The sequence below is a fragment of the Bos indicus x Bos taurus genome, chromosome 2 (assembly GCF_003369695.1).
Source record: "Bos indicus x Bos taurus breed Angus x Brahman F1 hybrid chromosome 2, Bos_hybrid_MaternalHap_v2.0, whole genome shotgun sequence".
NCBI lineage: Eukaryota > Metazoa > Chordata > Mammalia > Artiodactyla > Bovidae > Bos > Bos indicus x Bos taurus.
In genome coordinates, this window is record NC_040077.1 from 69,490,337 (window position 1) to 69,512,628 (window position 22,292).

Consider the following 22,292-nt stretch of genomic DNA (forward strand, 5'->3'; position numbering starts at 1 on the left):
AAAGACGCTTATTCCTTGGAAGGAAAGTTATGACCAACCTAGATAGCATATTGAAAACAGAGACATTACTTTGCCAACAAAGGTTCGTCTAGTCAAGGCTATAGTTTTTCCTGTGGTCATGTATGGATGTGAGAGTTGGACTGTGAAGAAAGCTAAATGCCGAAGAATTGATGCTTTTGAACTGTGGTGTTGGAGAAGACTCTTGAGAGTCCCTTGGACTGCAAGGAGATCCAACCAGTCCATTCTAAAGGAGATCAGCCCTGGGTGTTCTTTGGAAGGAATGATGCTAAAGCTGAAACTCCAGGAGTTTGTCCACCCATGTGAAGAGCTGACTCATTGGAAAAGACTCTGATGCTCGGAGGGATTGAGGGCAGGAGGAGAAGGGGATGACAGAGGATGAGATGGCTGGATGGCATCACCAACTCGATGGACGTGAGTTTGAGTGAACTCTGGGAGTTGGTGATGGACAGGGAGGCCTGGTGTGCTGCAATTCATGGGGTTGCAAAGAGTCGGACATGACTGAGCGACTGAACTGAACTGAACTGAAACAGCAAAGGGACTCAGCCATACATATCCATGTATCCATATGTAATTTAATACAGAATATCAGAAATAGAAATCTATTGACAAAATATCAGATTTACAGTAAATATTGCAGGAACTTCCTTAAGCCTAGTCTCTGTTCTGCCTCAAATCTCTCTGCCTGTAGGACATGGGAGACAAGGCCAGGAGGCTGTAACTGGAATTAATCTTGTCAGGATTTATTTGCTGATTAAGTTATCACTGAAGGGTCTTCATGTCCAAATCCAGTTCCATAAAGTTCCAGGCCTGTAGGGTGGATGTGGCTAACTTGGCAGTTTTATTTTATCAATTTTGTCCTGTATAAAGCATGCCATTTTTCTCCCATTTATCATGGCCTCCATGTTTCTTCAGGCATGTCTGAGGGAAATCTGGATTCTGTTCACAACTGCTGTCCTCTGTGAACATCTCTTCCATGTGGGGGTACCACCCTAGAAGCCTTCTCTTTGGCCCCTGACCTGCTCCCTCTGCACTGAAGCTGGATGGTACAGAGGAGTGTTTTTTAAACCCCAGGTCAAGTTGCCATGAAATCAGTTGGTGATCATCTCAGTCACTTATGTTCTCAACATCTGCACACAATCACTGCAGAATCTGAGTGGTGTATAGCAACAAGCCTCCTCTGCTGAGGTGTCTGTGAGTCACTGGGATTTCACTGGTTCAGGCTGGGCTCTTCTGGGCTCAGCTTCAAGCTGCAGGTTGGTCTCTGTCTGCTCCATGTGTGTCTGAACCTCCTCTGGCCAGCAGGGTAAGTTCTTCTCCAGAAAGGCTACAAGAGGGCAAGTCCAATACACAGCATGTTCTCAAACCTTTGCCCCTGTCAAGGCTGCTAACAACTCAAGGGGTGAGGAAGCACATTCCACCTGCCAGGATGCTGTGACAAGGGTGTCTGCTCTGGGGAGTGAAGAATGGAATCCAATACAGTAGTTAGCATTTTTCAAAAATTAAGTAGAACAGGAAAAACATTAGACTAGTATGGAAAGGGTATGCGTTGTCTCTTAAAACTTTGTCTCAGGTGTGTTTCATGTAGATTATCAGTCATTGCTTAGCTGGGCTCCCTGCTTCTGCCCCTGCCTCCCCTGCAGTCTGTAGTCAGCATACCACCAGAGGTGTCTTTGTTGAAATCTTGTCAAAACCCTCCCATGGTTCCCCATACAGGTCCCCTTCCTGCTCCCCAGACTCACCTGCTGTGTGTGCTCCAACCTACACCTTGATACCTGCTCCTCTCTATGCCTGGAACTCTCCTCACACGGGTATCTACCTATGTGACTCATTCCTTCACTCATAGTGAGGTTTTGCTTATTAATATTTATTTAGTGCTAAGAACATAAATATCCTAAAGAAGGGGAAGACAATTAAGAGCAATTTTTTCTAAATAGGATTTTCATAATGAAAACACTCGTGAGTCAAACTTCTGAAACAGAAAAGCACAGAAATCTAGAAAAATGCAAAATACTTTTTCTCTCTTACCTGAATTAACCTGAAGTGAAAGTGAAAGTGTTAGTTGCTCAGTCATGTCTGACTCTTTGAGACCCCATTGACTGTACAGCTCACCAGGCTCATCTGTCCATGGAATTCTGTAGTCAAGAATACTGGAGTGGGTAGCCATTCCCCTTCTACAGGGGATCTTCTTGACCCAAGGATTGAACCTGGGTCTCCTGCACTGCAGGCTGATTCTTTACCAACAGAGCCACCAGGGAAGCCCTGAATTAACCTGACAACACCTAGAATATCAACTTTGAGAGTAATTTTAAATCATGCAAAAAATAGTACTGGTAGCATTAAACCATAAAAAAAGTATCTGGCTTATATGTGACAAAAATAAAATGAAAGCAAGTAAAAGTAAACAGTTTATAGAATTCAGAGACAATCAGTGTGTCTAAAAAGTGAAAGAAAGGCAATTAAGGACAGGAGACACTTTGCAAAGCAGAATGCTACGGCAACGTCTACTGCTAGCCTAGATGAAAACAGGAGACTGTGAACACTGAGAATCACTGATGCGACGGATAAAAGTGTAGTGTCTCTAATAGGCAGCAAATCACCTGGCCCTCTGGTAAAAACTTCAGAACATAAACCGACGCAGTTTTCAGTTAAGAACGTAAAGTTTTATTCTCTGACCACTCATTATAAAATTGCAGCCATCACCGCCGTACGGGCCAGTCCTGATCCGCGTCTTTGCTGAGTCAGCACATTGAAGCAGCATGTGACACAGTGTGTGCGTTGCCTGTTTATGTGTTTCCCCACAGGAGTATAGCCCTAGGGAAACAGGTTCCTTTGCCTGCTTGGATCTATTCCCAGGGCCTGATCCAGAGCAGAACCTCAAATGTTTGTTGGTTGAATGAAGGAGTGAACAGGGATTTTTCTCATAGAACAAGAAATATGGAGACAAGTGGTCCCCAGGTTGGTTTGGAAGTGTGTCATGCCTTCAGGGAGCCAGGCTCTTTTCAGCCTTTCACTCCGCTGAGCTCAGAGTGCTGGGAGGTCCTTTCTGATGCTCTCGAGATGGTGAAGCCTGCTCCAAACCCCTTGCCCTTCCCCAACGAGCTGCCAGAACAGAAGCTCTTCTCTGCCATCTCGAGTTGATTATCAGTGGGAAGGTCTCCTCTGTGCTGGCCATGACTGGGTTAGACACCCATGTGTAAACCAATTCTTGGCAAATAGAATTCATGACTGTTTTCAAATGGCTGTCATGATTCCTCTCCTGGGGCTGCACACATTGCCACCTGGAGCTGAACAAAATCGGTACTGTAAAAACCATTTGGAAAACAAAGGGATGGGAAAGGATCACCCACAGCAGGTTTCCATGCGAGACAGGTGGGGCTCCCCTTGGACCATGGCTCAGAGGTGCCATCTTCAGTTATTAAAGCCCAAAGCCAGGGGAGCAGGGGTTCTGTTGTGATCCTCAAGAGACGGAGGTGACCGTGCAGCAGCCATGGTCTGTCCCAGGATGCAGCCACTTCACCATCCATCCCCCACTCTCCCTCGCACTGCCACTCAACCCACACAATGAGAGCAGAGCACCCCCCACTGCTTCATCTCCCCAGAGTTCTTCCAGAAGAGGAGGCCCCCTCTTCACTTCCCTGTTTTCCCTAAGACCTGAGAAAATGAGATCAACTACTTTGGGCTCAAGGACTTTAAATTTCTAAGGAAAGCGGATTTACTGACCAAAAATCTGACACCTTGTTTCTTTTTTTAAAAATGTAAACAAAGTGAAAATTTTAAAACTTTATTTTTTTAATAGATATTACATGTACATGGTACAAAATTCAAAAGATACAAAACATAAACTGTGAAAAGTAACCCCCACCGCTCATCCCAGAGGCAGCTGAAGCTGTCAGGTTCCTGTGGATCCCCCTAGAGATTCTCTAACTATGCGCACACACAAGAAGTATATATACAGCCACATTTTCCCTACCCTCTTCCTTTTATTTTCAGAAACAAACACTAGTAAGCCAAGTCTTTATCTCCACTTAACCATGCATCTTAGGGATCATTCCATGGTAGTAGATAGAGAATAGCTTAATATACCATTGTGTGGATTTGCCACAATTTATTTAACCACTGCCCTATGTTGGTGGCAGTTTCCATCTTCTTGCTATTACAAATAATGCTGAAATGCAAATCCTTGTATATAGGAAAAATCCTTAGACGTAGCATTGCTGACCTGAAAGGTTTGTGCATTTGCACTTTTGATAGACACTGTCTGACTGACCTCCATGCGGTTGTACCGTGCTTACTTCCGCCAACACAGTATGCTTCCAGGGTGCTTCCCACTGCTTGGTTTCATGTGGCTCAGTCATTTAACCAGCCAGGCTACCTTTATGCATGGTTTACTTTGAGCCAAGACATACTCCTGACCTAATCTCTGACAATAGTATGTTCCGTTTCCCCCCCACTCCCCCCATCTGCATGGGGGGCAAAAACCATCTGCAAAAAGTAATGCCTTTGAAAGGTCTAAACCTCGGACACCCTTCTCATCTCAGCCATCAAGGTTACAGTGTAACAAACACTCTGAGACTCTCTAAAGTGGCTGAATAAAATCACCCCCTCATTCTCAAGCTAAGCACAAATCAGATGAAAGGTTCAATCTAAACTCTGCTAATACAAGGACACATAGCTGCGGTTTGTAGAAGCTATTTTACCCAGCCAGAGTTTCCTGATCACCCACTTTAGTCAGACGCCAGGGAGACTGCAGAGAACACCACAGGTGACGTCCCTGCCTTTGCCGCTTACACCCCAGAGTGGAGGCAGCCAACAGGGGTCGCACAGGACTAAGGGAGTGTGCCGTCAAGACGGAAAGCAGGGGAGAGGGCAGGGTGTGGTCAGGGATGCAGGCTGACACCGAGGCATCTGTGCGAGCATCAGGTGTCTGGGAAAGCCCTTGTCCACAGTCTTGGAGGGAGACAGGTCCAGGCAGAGGCAAGGCAGTGTGAGCCTGGCATCTCTGAGGAACTGACGAAAGGCTGACGTGGAGAGTCCATCGTATTCCCCACGTCCTCAAAGAGGCTGCAGACCAGCTGCTAAATCCCCGCTAACATTTCTACACATTTACTGTGAGGACAGGGAGACTATAACATTATTTTTTTATATAGCATTTTTAGCCTATCACCGTGTGCTATGAGACAGAACTGTCATGGCTGGGGCAAAGGACCAAGAGAAGGCCTGGGGACTCTGAGGACACATCACACAAGGCCCTTCTCTTGGCCAGTGCCAGCCACTTGGACAGATGTTGGGCCCTCGCCCTACGGGGGCTCTTCACTGTCCGGCTGTGTAGCGAGTCATGCTTAAGGCCACCAATGGCCATGAACGACTCAGAGCACTTCCTTCCTCAGTTTCATTCAAGTCAATTAACTGCATCTCAGGCTCAAGCCATGGTAACTTGTTGCTAAAAGGCCACTTCCCTGATCACCTGCAGAGAGGGCAACACGAGGCTGTGCTGAGGTGACAGGGATCAGGTGGCATAGGTTTGCAGGCCATGGGCCCAAAGTGCCCTCAGGCAAGACTGCTCTGGTCAATGTGACAGCTCGAGGTCCCCCCCGTCTCCTGCGCCTGGTTTCAGGAGGCCCAGGAGCTGCAGGGATTGTCAGGGAGTGAATCCTCAGCCTGGCAAAGGTCTCCTGTCTACCAGCCCCTCTGCCTTCTGGTTTTGCTGGCAGGACAGCCAGCTCTCCACAGAACACGGGCAATGAACCCAGTTAAAACCACATCCTGCAGACTCTAATGAGAGCTTAGGCCTGACGCACTTGGGCTGTGCCCACTCAGGCTCCTGACAAATAACCTCGGCACCTCCCTTGGTACAATTAGCTGAGCAGTGACCTAGGAGCCTGAATCCAAGCCAAGGACAGTAACAAACGCAACCCGAGTGTCTTCTCAGGTGCCTGGAGGTCGTCAGTCTGTCCTGCTCACAGCGGCTCTGACTCCCTAAGGTGCACATGGAATGGGGGCCCAGCCCAGGGGCTTCCTGAGAATCCTAGGCACCAGCTGCCAGCAAGCTCACTGCCCTGACTAAACAGGGAGGACAGACTGCTCCTGGGGAAATCTCCTTCTCCTGGTAGCATATGTTTTACAACTGTGATGTATTTTTCATCTCCAGAAAAGCCTGTGGGCTCAGCAGAGCAGCCAGCCATCCTCTGCGCATACAGAATGGGTCCTGGGAGGCCCCCTGACCTCTGAGGCCTGACTATATAAAGCACATTTAACGTCCTCTTTACTCACAAAGGCACTATCCGTGCTGTGGGTTATCTGTAGCAAACAGAATTCTCAAGACTGGGTTCTGCAGTTTAATTCAAGATATGTTCAAGGAACAGAAACGGATTTATTATCTTTTTCAGGCCTTATCCCTTAGTCCTAAGGGACCAAAAAATGGAAACAACATCTCCTGATACCTCCCTATACCAAAACCGAATGAAACTCTGTGCAAACACAGCCCAAAGTCAATACCCCCACTTCCGGAAGACGCATCAGTTCCTCTGGATTAGCCATGCCCAACTTTCTTCAGTCATCCAGAGAGGGGGTTGCCACCATGATCCCCAGGATAACCCATTTCTCCTCCCACAACCTGGGGACAACACACAAATAGTCTACCTGCTCACAAGTTGTTAGGCCTGTGAGCTTCTCAGCAAGATCACCAAAGTGTTTTCCTGAACCTGAGATAGTTTACAGTTTTACCGTCCCCACCTTCCCTTGCCCCTGAAGCTCTACCTGCACTCGCAACCACTGGCTTCAGCCTCACTGAGTCCTTTCAAAATCCACAGGCTACCAGCACCCACCCAGGCGGAGAAGTACGTGATCAGGAACAGTGCCATCAGCACGTGGGGGCACGGGGAGCAGCCTCCTCACTGGGCGGGCCTTGCTGGACCAGCACAGAAGCCAAGGGTCGTTGATCCAGCATGAGATTCTTTAAGTCTGTACACACCAGCCCTGCTTACTCCACACATTAGGGAACTAAAACCAAGCACAATGTCCCTGCAGCTGCACGCAGCATGCTCACTGCACGTTTAAGCTTTTATGTTTCATAGCCCAAACCTGCTGACTGGTACCTGCAAGCCTTGTGTGGAATGATGTGCAAGCCTTGCTCATGCTGGGTTCACTGACCCTGAACAATTCCTGAGGGCCGGGGCAGAAGGGGCTGTTTGGATGGACTCCTTCCGGGAGAAACCGTAAAGCCCTCTGTCTTTCCTTCAAGGCTCTGCAAAGGGTGAGTCTCTGCCCACCTTTCCGGACTAGTCTCTAAAGCCCCCTGCAGAGACTGGCCACCCACCCCTCTCCCAACAAGCATGCCTTATACTCTCCCTGCACTCTTTGAGTTTTAATCACATCTGTACTTTATCCAAAATGGCTTTTCCACTAATCTCTATTCAACTGTGATTCCTCCTTCGGATCCAGCCCAACCCAGCTGGCTCTGTGAAAACTTCTGGATCTCTGCACACCTGGCTGCTCTTCCTGCTCAGACACCCTCAGCACCTGCTCAAGGCCGGTCCCTCCAGGATTTACACACTGGCCTGGACGGGGGTGACTGTGGGCGAGCCTGCCTCTGGGTCCAGCCCTGACCTATGCACAGCAGGGAGCATGTGATGTACTCCTAGTGAGGATGCACAAGACCACCCACAGACTGGCTGAGACTCACAGGAGAGCAGGGAGCGGTGAGGTGTCATTCTTACGTGCCAAGCTGAGGTCTTTTTTTTTTTTTTTTTGGTGAGATGAACTTGGGTGAGTGTGATGAAGCCAAGGGCAGACACTGAGTTTTCATTCTAGTTGCTACACCATTAAGGTTGCTGAGCAGCCCCCGAGGGACCAGGAACAAAAGGCATCACGGCAAGTGAGAGGCCCAAGTGACCAATATTCACATGGGCTGGTCGTTCAGCTAAAAGCCTTGTTTACTAAGAAAAGAAAAGTCCCCGTGGTCAAGCTCTAGGGCCACGTGCTGGAAGCCTGGGTGCAGGGTCTGTGTCCCCCTGCTCAGTGCTTCCTCCTCAGCAGCTGCTCAATTAACATTACTGAACAAATGAATTCCTCTTTATTCAGAGTCCATTCAAATACAGGTACCTTCATATGTGCAATGTTACTGGAGAAATAAAAGTAGAATCGACACAGAGAACAAACACTGCCCACATTTCTTCACTGGAGGATGGGTGTTATCCAAGCCACAATGTCTGCACCGTCCGATCCCATGGACAACAGCCACCATGGAGATGAAATGTGAGCAAACAGGAGGAAGGAAATATCCCGTGTTGAGATCATCACACCTACATCTCTGCTGCAGTGTCCAGAACCATTTCACCATCTCGGAGCTGATACATGGCGTTTAGACGAAGACATCAATGACGTGCAATGATGTCTGGGAATGTTCAAGAGGCCTTGGCTTTCACTTTGGACAGCAACATCTCGTTCTTGCGGCCTTCCTGCAGGGGAAACAGAAAGAGAGAGCAGAGAGGTGGGGACCGTGTTATCGCCCACCTCTGCATCCTTCCCTGTCCCTGGAGAGGCCTGTGGATCAGTGGACAGGCCTCCTTTTCCACTGCCACCAGTGTAGGGGAGGTTCCTGGACACACGCTGACCTTCAAGGCCCCAACAGTCACAAAGACTGACTGTCAGACTGAGGACAGGAGAAGATTAGGCACTGTCATCCCCAAAGACTTCAATCCCCAAGGGGCAGAAGCAGAAAGCAGACACTTCTCTGATCTTGGATGCCTCCAGTGAGGAAGGGGAAAGTCTTGGACACCACGGCCCAAGGAGTCCTAAGAGACAGCAGATGGAGCATGAAGAAGAGCTCTTACTCCACAAGAGCGAAGGTTAAGAATACCCTCAGCTTTAACAGAGAAACCCACAGCAGACAGAGGGAGAGAAACATATCGAGGGACACCTCTCCCATAAAGTGAGCTGTAGGAAACCCATCACTGAGGGTGCTGCAGGATGTGGACAAGGTCACTGGCCTCATCCCGTGTGTGCAGAGTCTGGCATCCAGGGTACAAGGCCATGGCTGTGTTGTTTTGAATCCCCTTCTTCCACAGCATCTCACTGTGCGTCCTCCTCCCCGTTTGCAGTGGCCTTGATAGCTCAGGATACTTTCGTCTGCTCGCACATCATGTCCACTTCCTCCCTGGACCGCAAGGAGCCCAGTTTACAGTGAGAGGTGAGCATGGAAGGGGAAGGACCTCGAGGGGTTGAGCCTTCAGTCACCATGCTGCCACTTAGTGTGGAAGAAAAACTTGGTCACCTTTGGCCCTTTCTGCATCCAAGACCCCCAAAGTCCCCAAAGATGTTTCCACCTCCCTGGGCCTGGCCAGATGCTCCCACTTCTCTGGAGGCCCTTTGCTCTTGGCTGTAGTGACCCTGGTTCATCCTCAGGGTTTCTGTATACCTTCCATTCAGAGCTAGGGAGGGTTGGGTGGGTGTGAAGCTGAGTTGTTCTGCCAGAAGCAAGATACTCTGACATTTTTTAAGCACATGTTTTTGGAGGGGGAGATAACTTCTAGGGGGTGGGAAGAGAAAGAAGGTGAAGATGAGTAACATTTGTTGTGTTAGAGAAGTTGAGAAGAAAGTTTTCTTATTTAAAATGAGTTATTGAGATCTGCTTGGGGGAAAAGCCTCCAGTACCAAAAAAACCAAAAAACGTAAGTGGGGAGCAGTAAAGACGAATATAACAGGCAGAGAGGCATACTATTACACTGGTAGACTGCTTTCTCTAGTTCTGTGTGTTTTTGAAAATTTCCATAAGAAAAAGATAAACAATATAATAAGGAATAAATAAGTTTTAATTGTTATTCACATAACCTTATGAAGGAGGAAAAAACAAAAAATAACCCCAAAACTAAAAACCTCGGAAGCATCAAAACTGCTGCTATGGCAAAATCCCCAGCAGGGGTTGTTCTTCTCATCACACCACACTGAGACGAGGCTTCACGTTTTTGGTAAAGACATTTCAGGCAGTCATGCCTGGTGTGTGAGCACTACTTAATTCATGCAATCTCCTGGAAGCCTTTCAGGAGATGACAGAATGATATTGTCTGCCAGTTCAAAGCAAATACAGAGAAAGTCCTTTAGGTCTTTCTCCTCGCGTCTGCTTCTCGTCTGCTGAAGAAAGTATGGGGCCTGTTATGTGCCAGACACTGTGAGCTCCACTCACTCGAGATTATGTGCCCAAACTCAGCATCATAAAAATGTATGGCTAGCTTCGTCAGGGCCAGGCAAGACTAACTAAATCTTAGTTTGGGCAACTTGTGAGAAACTGTGCTTTGAGAAACACGATTAGTTGGTGTAACACTGCCATTAAGGTGTTTTCAGAGTATATGTTTTTTCCCTGGCAGACTTGTTATTAACAAACCCTCCCAGGGCAAGCGAGTCAATGGAATTTTAGAGATAACTCAATGTCTCTACTCAAAACGGTCTTGATCCCAGAGGAGGTTGGAGTCAGGATGAGGGCATGACCTAGTGCCTTCATGGAGCCCACGGGGTCACAGGAGCTCAATTAATGTGGAGTCAGCTGTGCCCCATAAAGGGATGATTGGGGTGGTCAAGGGGAAGCTGTGGAGGATCAGTGGTAAGGAATATGCCTGCCAATGCAGGATATGCTGGAGACTTGGGTTTGATTCCTGGTCGGGAAAATCCCCTGGAGAAGGAAATGGCAACCCACTCCAGTATTCTGGCCTGGAGAATCCCATGGACAAGAGCCTGGAAGCCAACAGTCACAGGGTTGCAGAGAGTCAGACATGACTGAGCACACACGCATGCCAAGTGGTGTCAAAGACCATGTTCTGGATGCACTGCTCTGCATGAAGAATACTTACTGCCCAGCATGGTGCTGGGACCAGGATGCGGTAAGAATTCAGAACTGGGGAGAAGAAAACTAAGCAGGTCGGAGAAAAACAAGCAGAGGAGGCGGAGCAGAGGTTCTGGGAGAAGATTCCATCCTGGGATGAAAATCTGATTTTTCAAACTGCTCTTCTCCCACAAATGAGATCTTACACGAATCTGCAACATGTAAAATGGCAGAATTACTCTAACTGGAAGGATGCGGTGGGAGCTAGGGAGCAGCAAGGAAGCCTTAACACCTGCGGTGGCCCCAACTTACCTCAGAAGAGCTTGAAAAAAATTTCTAAGATTTTAGAATGCTAACTCATGGTTTTAAATTTTTACCAAGTAAGATGATTTAAAAAAAAAAAAGGAGTACACACTGTCACCATCATTTTATAAGAGAGGCAATTGTAGTATCAAAAAATAAGACATATTTTTTTTTTTAAAAAGGTGAGTCCTTTAAGTGAAATACATGTAGCCATCTGCAGCAAATATTCTATTCCCCTTCCCCCTTTTCCATCTTGCTTTGGATTGAAGGACACAGAAGCCAGCACACCTGGTCTGGTCTGGGGTCTTTATGGGTTCTGAGAGACCCACCTTCGGTCTCTGAGTGACAGTAACTGTGCCAAGGAGGCGGGAACATGGAAATCTTGACCTTAACATACCTGAGGGAACTGCTTCCTTCAGAGATGACCCCCAGTCTTCACTCCAAGAGCCTGCAGTGTAGTAAAGAGCTTTTCCATCTCACTTTTATTTGCTTTGATTTTGACAGCTTATACTTATCCTCCCAATTCATTTGCTCTTTGCTTCTGCTGTCAAAATGGCAGTGCTGGTGTGTCCAAGCAACATTTAAGTGTAACTCTTCTCCTCTGGGCCTTTTCTCTTTGTGTGTTATTTGGGAAAAAGAGCTCAGGTGGGGAGCGGTGGGTCCCTGTTTACTTCCTGTAGCTCTCTTGCTGGCCCTTTGGCTCCAACCCCTGCTGACCAGAGGCTTCCAAACGCGGAGCAGTTCACCTGGTCACTTTGCCCAAGACCAAGTTCTCACTGGGGAGGGGCCTTCCCTGACCATACCCGCTACATCAGTCCCCTCAAGGCAAAGGGTGGAATTACTTCTGATTTGTTATTACTCGTTTATTGAAAGGATGAGACATTCTGAAATGCCTACAGTTGTGGCTCTCAAAAGTTACGTTACAATAATAGGAAGAAGCAGCAGAGAAGGAAAACTGGGGAAGGGAGGAAGGAAGAGCGAAGAGCCACAGAAAACATGTAAGAACAAAAACGTTGGTATGGAAAGACTGTTTTTTATTCCATTGACCACATGCCAGGATACAACTACCTTTAGCTTCCCTGTATCTTCTAAATTCACTAAAACCACAAAGATTTATATTAGAAAAAACCACACAGATTTATATTAGAAAAGGGGAAAGAAGTCCTGAAAATAAAGCTGATGAAATCTTGGCAAATGACAGAATGAAGTCTGCTTTCTGGAAAATCTCTTAAGAAAAGGGCACTTTCCTTTCTGGAATGATGGACAGTAATCCTGCCCAAGTGCAAGAGAAAAGACAGGGGTCAACATTTGGCAGAGGGTGGGTGTGACAGGTGCCAGACACGTGCACAGCTGATCCCTACCCATGTGCATAGTAGGCCAGTGGCAGGATGTGAACCCAAGCCTGTCACACTCACAGTTCACTCCCCTCACACATGGCTTCTCAAGGTTCCCCGCAGCTTAAGATTGGGAGGAAGGGAAATGCTAGACGTGAATCTATACCAACCACTGTTTCCAGGTGGCCCTGCGATGCCATTTTACTTGTGAGCTTAATGTGGCTACAGAGTGTCAAGAAGATGAAGTGATGTTTCTTAGAACTGAAGTTCAGTTAGAGCTTCAAGATGGGCCACAAAACAACACAATCGTGAACTACTTAGATGTACACTTTACTGTCAGGTCAACTGCCCACTTGCTATTTCCATTTCAGACCAGTGGAAAACCAAAGAAATGCTCTGGTTTGCAGAGGTTCATCTTGGTGGGGGGTGGTGCTGAACAAGAATCTTGCCCAGCCTCAAGGGCCCCATCCCCCTCTTACCTCCTTGAACTCTTTCACGGTCTTAAAGTACAGCCTCTGTTTTTCTAACAATTCCAAGTACTGGTCGTTCAGCTGGTCTCTCCTCATCTTGTTTTCTTGTTTCTTCTTCTCCATCTGTTGAAACATTTTGGGAAGCAGTGATGAAAAGCCATGTTCTGACCAAGGGTGGCTGACAAGGTCCAGAAGGAAACTATTACTAACTTCTCATGGATTTCCTTCCAGTAGTTTCCTTCTATGCATCATTTCTGAGGTTGTTTTTATTTATCTGCATGATACGGCATAGGAACTATAATCTGTTCAGCAATTGTCCTATCACTGAGCATTAACTGCTTCATTTAACTCTGTGTGTGTGTGTGTTTGTGTGTGTATGTGTGAGTACAATTTCACAAGAAACAGGTAGGCAGTTTCCTCTTTACTCAGGAACCCTTCCACAGGCCACAGACACCTGTTCTATTACTTGCACTCCCTGCTGGTCTGTTCTGTGTACACCCTGCACCTGCTGGTTCTGGGGGAACCTGTGCTCTGGGGCACAGACACTCCCCTGCCACCTCTATCTATGCAGAACCCATCATGGTACCCAGACACAGGGGGCTGTGTTTTTGTTTCATTTAAACAAACACAACGAAAGACATCCATTCAAATAAGTGCTGTTCTGCAGAGCAGACAGACTTAATCCATTTCAGTGCCAATCAACACTCAAAGTCTACCTGGAACCCTCAATGAGAACTATTTTTAGACTCAATGAATTCACTCGTTCAACAAAGAGTTCTTTGGTGCCAACCATGGGTCAGGTGCTGTGCCAGCCACCAGCAACACAGACATGAGAGGAGACAGCCCTCCCCATTCAGAGACCTGAGCACCCTCCTGGTGCCCAGCCACCTCTTGGGGGTACAGACACAGCAGCAGCCTCCTCTGCTGGCCAGCACCAAGGTGCCTTCATCATGAAGCTTAGGGCAGAATGGAGGGAATGAAGGTGTCAGGCCCATTTCCTTCCCAGGGAATGCTTCAGATAGTAACAGAAAGGGAAGCCAAAGTGGGGAAAAAACCCAATAACTTCCTCTTGTTCTTTACTATGAGCAAGACTACCTCCCCGAGGATGAGCATAGTGAGTGGAAAGTCCCTGCACTGAGGCTGGGTTGTTACAGGCCTGTGGTTGGCCAGGTTCTCTGCTCCCCACCTCCCTCTAACCCCAGATCATCAAGAAGGGACTCCACTCTCTCCTGCAAGACAGTCTCCCTGCCCTGGGTAAGTGGCCCCACACATGGACAGCTGCTGTCTCACTTTGCCCTCATTTTTGTGGCTGAATAGTCTTGTCACCAGTGACACTTTTTTTTTCTCTTCGGACATGATTTTGCTGACATCCTTAATAAGGAGATGAATATTTTGCTAGAGGGAAAGGGACACGGCAAGCTTTTGTCTGCAGTCCTTCTCTGGTGAGATGGGATTACAGGCAGCTTGAAGGAGTGGATTTTTAGGACAGGTCCTAAGGCAATTCTCTCATGTATTTACATTCTGGCCATGCTCTCTGGACTACTCCATCCCAGGACTGTGAAAGGAGATGCCCTTTGTCCCCAGAAGGTTTCACTGCCATGCCCGAGGACCTACTGTAGACACATTTCTAAAGTAGGGCCAAAAGCAAGAGACATTGGAAGTGTTAGGATTTATTTATTCGTCTGCTGCGGTAGTGGGAGCCTATGGCTGCATGTCTGGCTTCCAGACCATCAGCAAGTTTTCTTTTCTCCTGACAAAGTGTGCATGCGAGGAGCCAGAGTGCAGAAATGCTCACGCTGCCCCTAGCCTGGACGACTCTCTGCAAAGCGATCTCTGGAGCCCCCACATCCCTTTCAGTTCCTATTTTCTCTCATGAGGCTCAGTATCCTCTCACTTTGGCAGAATTCAACAATTACGTGCATTTTTATAGGGAACTCCTAGAGACTAAAATGCTCTTGAGGTGTAAGGAATGGATCCCTGATGGCAGAATGTCAGGAATCGGAGAGCCAGTGAGGACTTGATTCTGGGCAAGAGAGAAGGCCTGCTGGTGAAAGTCAGCTTCCTCATCTGTGAAACGGGGGGAACACACTCACTTAAGAGGGCTTCTGGGAGGATGAGCCCAGTGCTTGACACTCGGTAGGTATTACATCCACAGAGCTGTTGCTAAGAGTCTTAACGACCGATGCAGGCAGCCTATGGAGCTGGCCTGCCCATGGTAGGGTCTGAGACCTTAGTGGGACCCCTTGTAGAGACACTGAAGATGTGTCTTCAGAATTGAGAGCACATCCCCAGGACAACTGGAAGAGACCTGCTTTCCCCAGGGCCTTCTCCCATCACCAGTGTAAAACTCTGGCCACATTACAGAAAAAAAGCAATCTGACCTTCATTCGACTTTGCTTAATTCCTTCTACAATCTGTTCCATCTGACGTAAAAACTGGTCCCGGGAAGCAGGGGAGGCCATGGCTCTGAAAGACAGACCAGCAGAGGTATGACCAGCAAACAGGATTCAAGAAAAGGGGAGGAATCGAGGAGTTAGTCCAGATAATGCCCCAGGAGGCAGACAGGCCTCTGCAAGGCAGGAAGGACTCATGGGGCCCCTGTGATCCCAGGCAGCCAGAGATTTTAAACAGTGAGCAAGGCATGAAAATTAGCTTGGTCTGATAAATGAATATTAATCTGTTTTTCCCCCAACCCTCTCTACAATTTTTCTTACTAATAGGTACTTTCATAAATAAAATGTGACTGAAATTAACAATTTAAAAAAATTTTTGAATGGTGACAGGTACTGCTTAAGGAATAAATTTCACTTAGTTTTTAAAAATCTGAAGATTTAGAGGCACTGATCAAGGCACTGGCTGTCCAGTGGTTAAGACTTCACCTTCCAATGCAGTGAGTTGAGTCTGATCCCTGGTTGGGAAGCTAAGATCCCCCATGCCAAAAAACTAGAACATAAATAACAGAAGCAATATTGTAACAAATTCAATAAAGACTTTTTAAAAAAAAGGCACTGTTCAAGATTGGGAGACATTTTCTGAGATTTTCCTAAAACCAGGCTGGTAAACCTGGTCCTGTTTCCAGGAGCAGCAGCTAAACAAGTGATGACCTAAAACATGCCTGTTCACTTCCAGTCCTGCAGAGGGACTGACACGGGAAGGATCAGAGCACACGATACAAGGATGAGAAGAAATCTTTCAAAGGATGGGCCAAGAGACAGCAGAACTTCCACAAAAACACTCCAACCTAGCTTCTCTCAGTGATCAGGAGATACAGATGAAGGCATCATTTTTAGAAATGTCACAAGGCTGTAAGTCCCTAACTGAATCTGAATATTAAATGGAGCTGTTTGTTTTCAATTAGAAGTGAAACTTGAAGTCCAGAGCTTGTAATCCATTAAGATCTTAGCTGCTGGTCATAGCAGAGTCCATGCTGGTAAGAGAGGAAGTCTTCTGGACAGACAGCCAGCCTGGGGCTGCCTGGATGAAGTCTTCGGGACAGACAACTAGCCTGGGGCTGCCTGGATGGCAGACAAGGGAATGGTCATCTTTGAGGGCTGGTATGATTTGAGTAGAGGTGGGCTTTGCTCTTCAGTTTTTAGAGAAAATATTTATATTTGAACACAGTAATTTAGAGTATGCACATGACTTAAAATCTACCACCAAATTTGAAAACTATTTTAAAAAAATATAGATTATTTTATTACCTATATTTTATTTTTTAATTTACTTTTTTCTCTAACCAATGATTGAATCCAGGCCCTCCATGGTGAAAGAGCAGAGTCCTAACGACTGGAAGGCCAGGGAATTCCCTCATTATCTAAATTTTAAAGCATCTCTATGTTTGCAAAAACAAATGTTATTAATCTAATCTTAGTAGGACAAAAGTAAGCTACAAAGACATTATAGTAGTTAGGCATAGTCAAATTATTTGAAAGCTAACTTTCCCCCTAAGCTGTTCCTTGATGTTTTTAAAATTTGCTGTAATATCACTATGTTTTTGTAAGAACTCAAGGTCTGCATAAACCAAGATACATCTGCACACAGCAACAGGGGTGGAAGTGTAAGAATCCCAGCCTGGGCACTGAGCCTTGCTGCAAAACGGAGGTGAGCCGACGCCATGTAGGGCACACGGATACTGACTGGAAGAGAACGGACAGCACTTACTGTGAGAAGTTCTCATGAATGGAGTTCAGCAGGCTGATCTGGGGAGGAAGGAAGAACAAGAACAATAAGCAAAGGCCAAAAGATGCCTGTGCCACCCCAGCCACTGAAAGCCTGCCGCCTGTCTCTGGATAGTGCTTCTGCAAGGAACACACCTTGTTCATGCAGATGAAAAGTAACACAAAGACAAGAGCAATGTGTTCTCAGCCTCACAGTTTCCCCAGAGCCTCCAGCTGTAACAAGCAAGACCTTGGTAGCATAGGAGGAGGGCTCCATGATGGGACCTAAACCCCAGCTGAGACACATCTAGGCCAACATTAGGGCTCCTTGGGGAAGCTGCACCACTGTCCTTTCGATCTCACCAAACACTGAACTTCATTTTCAGGGCCATCAGCCCAGTGGAGAGTCAGTGGGGGAGGGAAGGTGAGAACACTGTGCCCACCCTACTCCTTCCCACAGAGTTTCTGCCAATGTGTCTGCTGCCAGGCAGCTCTGAGAGCCTCCATGGGTACGTGCCCCATTCAAGGTCCCTCCCCCATGGAAATGCCATGGCCTGCACCCAAGACCCTTTATCTGCCCTGATGACAGCCCAGGGCAGGGCTCTGAGTCTGGAGTTTAGAAACCTGGGTTGTCTTTCCAGCTCTGTCACTGACCTTGCTTGTGAGCCCAAAACTAAGCATTTACTATACTTGGACTCAGGCTCACACTCTGAAACATGGAGATGATATTCTTGTCCTCGACTCCACAAGCATGTTGAAAGCTAAAATATCACAAGTATAAATAGATTTGGAATAAAATGTACAAATTACCCAAATGAAAAGTTCTAACTGCATTAATATGGCTTGGAATTAAAAAGCCACCACCACCCTGCACACTCCTAAAGGAATGCAATAACCTTAAACACTGCTAATGAAGGGAAGTCAATGGGGTTTAAGGTTTTCTCACAAGGAGCTGGCCTGTCCCTGAGTTAGGGGACAAGTCTTCCCCTTACCAGGTGGGAAGACCCCCAAGTCAGGGTGTGCAGCAGAGCGATCCCCCAGGTCTGATGAAAACCCTCTCAATGGACTCATCTGTTCAAACACTGATCAAATGTTTGTTATGTGTCTATCACTGTGCAAGGCCATGGATACAGAGAAAACAGAACCCAACCTCTCCTCAAGGAGTGCCTCTTGGAGGAGAGAGATTGATCTGGTTTGACTGACAAAAACAGGTAGTCAACAGGGAACTCAAACTGGGGCTATGGAACAACCTAGAGGGGTGGGATGGAGTGGGAGGTGGGAGGGAGGGTCAAGAAGGAGGGGACTCATGTCCACCTATGGCTGACTATGCTGATGAATGGCAGAAACCAACACAATATTGTAAAGTAATTATCCTTCAATAAAAAAAAAACCCCAAAATAAAAAATAGGTAGTCAGGATAACAATAGCCACAGAGGCTTCCATTTGTGTTCAGGTAAAAGATACATCTGTAATAGTATTCTTATTAAAGTGGTAATTAGTGCAGGTTGTAGGATGACAACGAAATAAAAAAAGATTCTGTCACCCTCAAGGTGAGGGGTAGGCAGGAACTAATACATATCACTGTGTGCTAGGAACTTCAGGGACACTGTCTCATTCATTCTATATCACTGTAGGATATGTGGTGAGGGTGAGGAGGTCAGACTAAAACCCAAACCCAATGACTCCAGAGCGCCCACCCCCGCCACCACACTGTGCTGCATGCTGCAGCTGTGAAGACGCCACTGCTTGTTTCTAAATACAGCTGCACACCCGCCCCGAGCCGCTGCTTTCCACGGAGAGAGCTCCGAATCACCAGCAGATCTGACCTGAGTGAGAGTCGGAGCAATATGGAGCAGCTGCTCATGGTCACCCCTGCCACTCCTGCTCTCGACTGTACAATTGAAAGCAGTTCTTTCAGTTCATGCCTCTGTCTGACGCTGACGACTAAACAGCCATTTCCCCAGGTCAGCTCTGACGGCCCACCTTCCCCATTTTCTTTAGTTGGTTCCTTCCTTCATTTAAAGCTCAAACTCAACTTTCACCAACTCCAGGCCCTTCTCCATATGCACCTCTTGTGCTTCCAGGATGTTTCTTTTCAGGATGGTGCCTCTCGCAGGGCACCATACAACCGCTGCCCACTCTGCACGGTGACAGCCCCGAGGAATCATGCACTTTCTGACCTTGTACCCAGCACTGGGCACGTGACACACACTCATCTATGTTATCTTCTTTCTATAAAGGCTCTTACCTCTTTTTCCAAATAAACCTTTTTGTCATCCAGGGTATTATATAAAGTGAAGAACTGCTTGGTTTCTTTGTGCACTGCCGAAACTGTAAATGCAGAGAAATCAGCAAGCACATGGGTGAGAAAATGTGTCAGTGATCCCAAGTGCCCTCTCCCTGCTGAGATGCTGCAGGACTGGGACCTGCCCGGCTGGCGCTCACTTTCATTTGCACGGAAACCCCATCCATGGTGCACAGAGGCCGTGTGTGCGGGGCTGCTGCAGGCTGGCAGCATGTGGCAGCCATGATAGCCCTGCCAGGACAGGAGCTAGAGGAAGCTCCCTGCCAGCGTGCAGGATGGGGCATTTCTCTGAATTCCTCCAAGTGAGGGTCCCAGGAGAAAGGGGGCAGGGGTGAAGCAGCCCCATGCCAGCTCTTCCTGTCTGTGTGGCTCCCTCCCTTTCCAGGCTCCTCATGAGCAGGAGCCCTAGTCGGCTCACTTTTGTAAACCCTGTGCTTAAGGGGAAAGATTTAACTTAGGGAAGAAACAATTTTCTGCTGAGAAACTGCCATTGTTGACACCTACCCTGATCATCTGAATTAAATGTGAGGACTAAAACATCTGGGTGGGGGGTAAAACATAAAAGGAAGCACGTATGCTCTGAGTAGGGACAGTGCTCCAGCTAGAACTAGGAAGGATGGCTGAAAGGTCAACATCTCAAGGGAAAACTAGGTGTACTTTAGAGAAGCCTGGGAGTTTCCCAAGTGGGAACTGAGGGCCCTGGCCTCCTGGACCCGCAGACCAGCTCACAGGGGTGAGGGACACAGGGACTGCAGAGGCCCAGCTGGCCCAGACGAGGCAGGACTCTGATCAGGATTCTGAAGACTGTCCATCCAGTTATGGGGAGCTATGAAATATTAAGGCTTTTAAAGCAAGAGTGTAAAATGATGAAACTTATGTGAGAAAGAGCTCTTCAGGCAGGAGTGAGGAGAAGGTAGCTATAGCAGGACTCCAGAAGAAACAGACATGATACTATTCAGAAACAGAATTGGCAGAGCAGCATGAGTCAGAGAAGACAGGGGTCTAGCTGGGCTCGAGAGCAATCACAGTGAGTGAGGAGAAAGATATGGGAGGGAGGCAAAGTCTTGTACCTGCCAAGTCTGAGGTACCCAGGAGACAAGCAAGAGTGGAGCCTAAGGAAGGGGTGACGGTCTAGGTCCTGTTTACTGAGGGTAAGTGAGGAGATTCTTGAAGGGTTTTGTCTAACAGAATGGAGAAAGGGTCCCAGGTGCAGGTAACAGGAGGAGTCAAGGCCTAGGATGTCAAAGTTCATGGTGTGCTGAACAGCAGTGTGTGGACTGGGGAGGAAGAGGGCTGAGAGCAGGAAAGAGGCCCACTGGCAGGCCACCTAGACTGGGGAGGATCCTGGATAGAATGAGAGAGCTTTCCTCCAGTCTAGGGAGCTTGTGAGGGTTTGTCACAGGAGAGAAGTGATACAACTAGATGGGTGGATGAGAGGGATTCAGAGAAGCAGCTGAAGACCAGTGAATGGTTACTGGGTTATGATACAAGGAAGAAGAGATACGGCAGAAGCACTGTGAAGAAAAAGGCAGTGACAGCTTTGAGGGTCACTCTGAACCTGATGAGACGTGATCCCTGATTTAGGTTGAGGGATACCCAGTCTTGAATGAACACGATGCTGTTAAAGGCAAGGATCACATGAGAAGAAGGTTCACAGAGAAGAAGGACAATGAGTGAGGACTGATCTAGAGATGCTGGGGTCACAAAGTTCCATGTGAAGTTGGAAAGTGGAGCCCGATGGCTGATGCGGATGAGGGTGGGCTGAAAGCATTATTCCAAGAGCTCAATCAGCTTAAGCCATCTGTCCAGGGAGAGGGAGCCAGGGCTCCACAGTGCTGTGCTTGGGATTCTGGGCTACGTGGAATGAGTGGGCCTGATGATGAGCTAAAGCCCTTTCCAGGGCTGGCTTCCATGGACAGCAACACCACGCTACAGTGGGTCAGAGCCCCTCGTCCCCTGCCCCTCCCAGGGCCAGCCTCAGGAGAGTGTGTGGTCGATGCACCTACTCTGGCGGTAGAGTTCAATAAATCTCTTCTGATACTGTATTAGCTCGGCTCGGCTGGGCACTTCATCAATCTTGCGATGCAAAATTGCTATTTCTCGATTTCTTCGAGCCTAAATGCAAAAGAGATGGGGAGACAACACTATTTGATGAAAGGCCTTATTTGTTCGCACAAAATATTGCCCCCACTCACCCTGTGCCTGCAAACCAGCCCTGGAATGCAGGCACACACCACCAGCTGGCTCTGACTCTGACTCCCACCTGGCAACCCGGAGAGAAGGCGTGGCTGTGAACTGGAGCCACCAGTGTACGTGTGTGCTAAGTTGCTTCAGTTGTGTCTGACTCTTTGCAACCCTGTGGACTGTATCCCCCCAGACTCCTCTATCCTTGGGATTCTCCAGGCAAGACTACTGGAGTGGGTTGCCATGCCCTCCTCTAGGGGATCTTCCCAAGCCAGGAATCGAACCGAATCTCTGAGTCTCCTGCACTGGCAGACGGGTTCTTTACCACTAGCATCACCTGAGAAGCCCCTAAACTGGAGCCACAGGAGGCATCAAATTAACAGGTCCAGAAGGAAGACTCTGAATGGGACGGTACCCCCGGCCAGCCCACCAGACCCCCAAGGACTCTGGAGCAGCTGATTCCCCAGAGCCAGGTGGGGACCAGAAGCACTTCCCAGATGATGAGAGACTGAGGCCACCCTGCTGCTCCATACAACTTCCAAATCCCCGAGCCTGCCTGAAAAGCTCCTAAAGCATCTTTATGGCATTTGCCCCCTCCCATGAAATGAACTCGGCTCTATTACTCTAACTTTTCCTGATTGCATATGGGAGGCAGAGCCGTGAGGGTGCAGGGGAGATCTCGGGCTCCGAGGCAGGGAATTTCCT

The 22,292-nt window shown here is 47.8% G+C and overlaps 1 protein-coding gene across 2 annotated transcripts in view; it reads right to left on the minus strand.

Moving 5' to 3' along the window:
* Nucleotides 1–3,786: 3,786 nt before the first annotated feature.
* The window catches only part of CCDC93 (coiled-coil domain containing 93), a 104,686-nt gene continuing 86,180 nt past the window's right edge, over nt 3,787–22,292 (minus strand). Inside the window, exons 20-25 of one of the 2 annotated variants that reach the window (XM_027562212.1) lie at nt 21,410–21,518; nt 19,347–19,429; nt 17,103–17,140; nt 15,323–15,407; nt 12,951–13,064; nt 3,787–8,477 (exon numbers count right to left, since the gene is read on the minus strand). In XM_027562212.1, coding sequence (XP_027418013.1) covers nt 8,424–8,477; nt 12,951–13,064; nt 15,323–15,407; nt 17,103–17,140; nt 19,347–19,429; nt 21,410–21,518 — 483 coding nt within the window. In that variant the 3' untranslated portion in view covers nt 3,787–8,423. The remainder of the gene's footprint in view (nt 8,478–12,950; nt 13,065–15,322; nt 15,408–17,102; nt 17,141–19,346; nt 19,430–21,409; nt 21,519–22,292) is intronic. The other variant, XM_027562222.1, reaches the window with a different exon arrangement.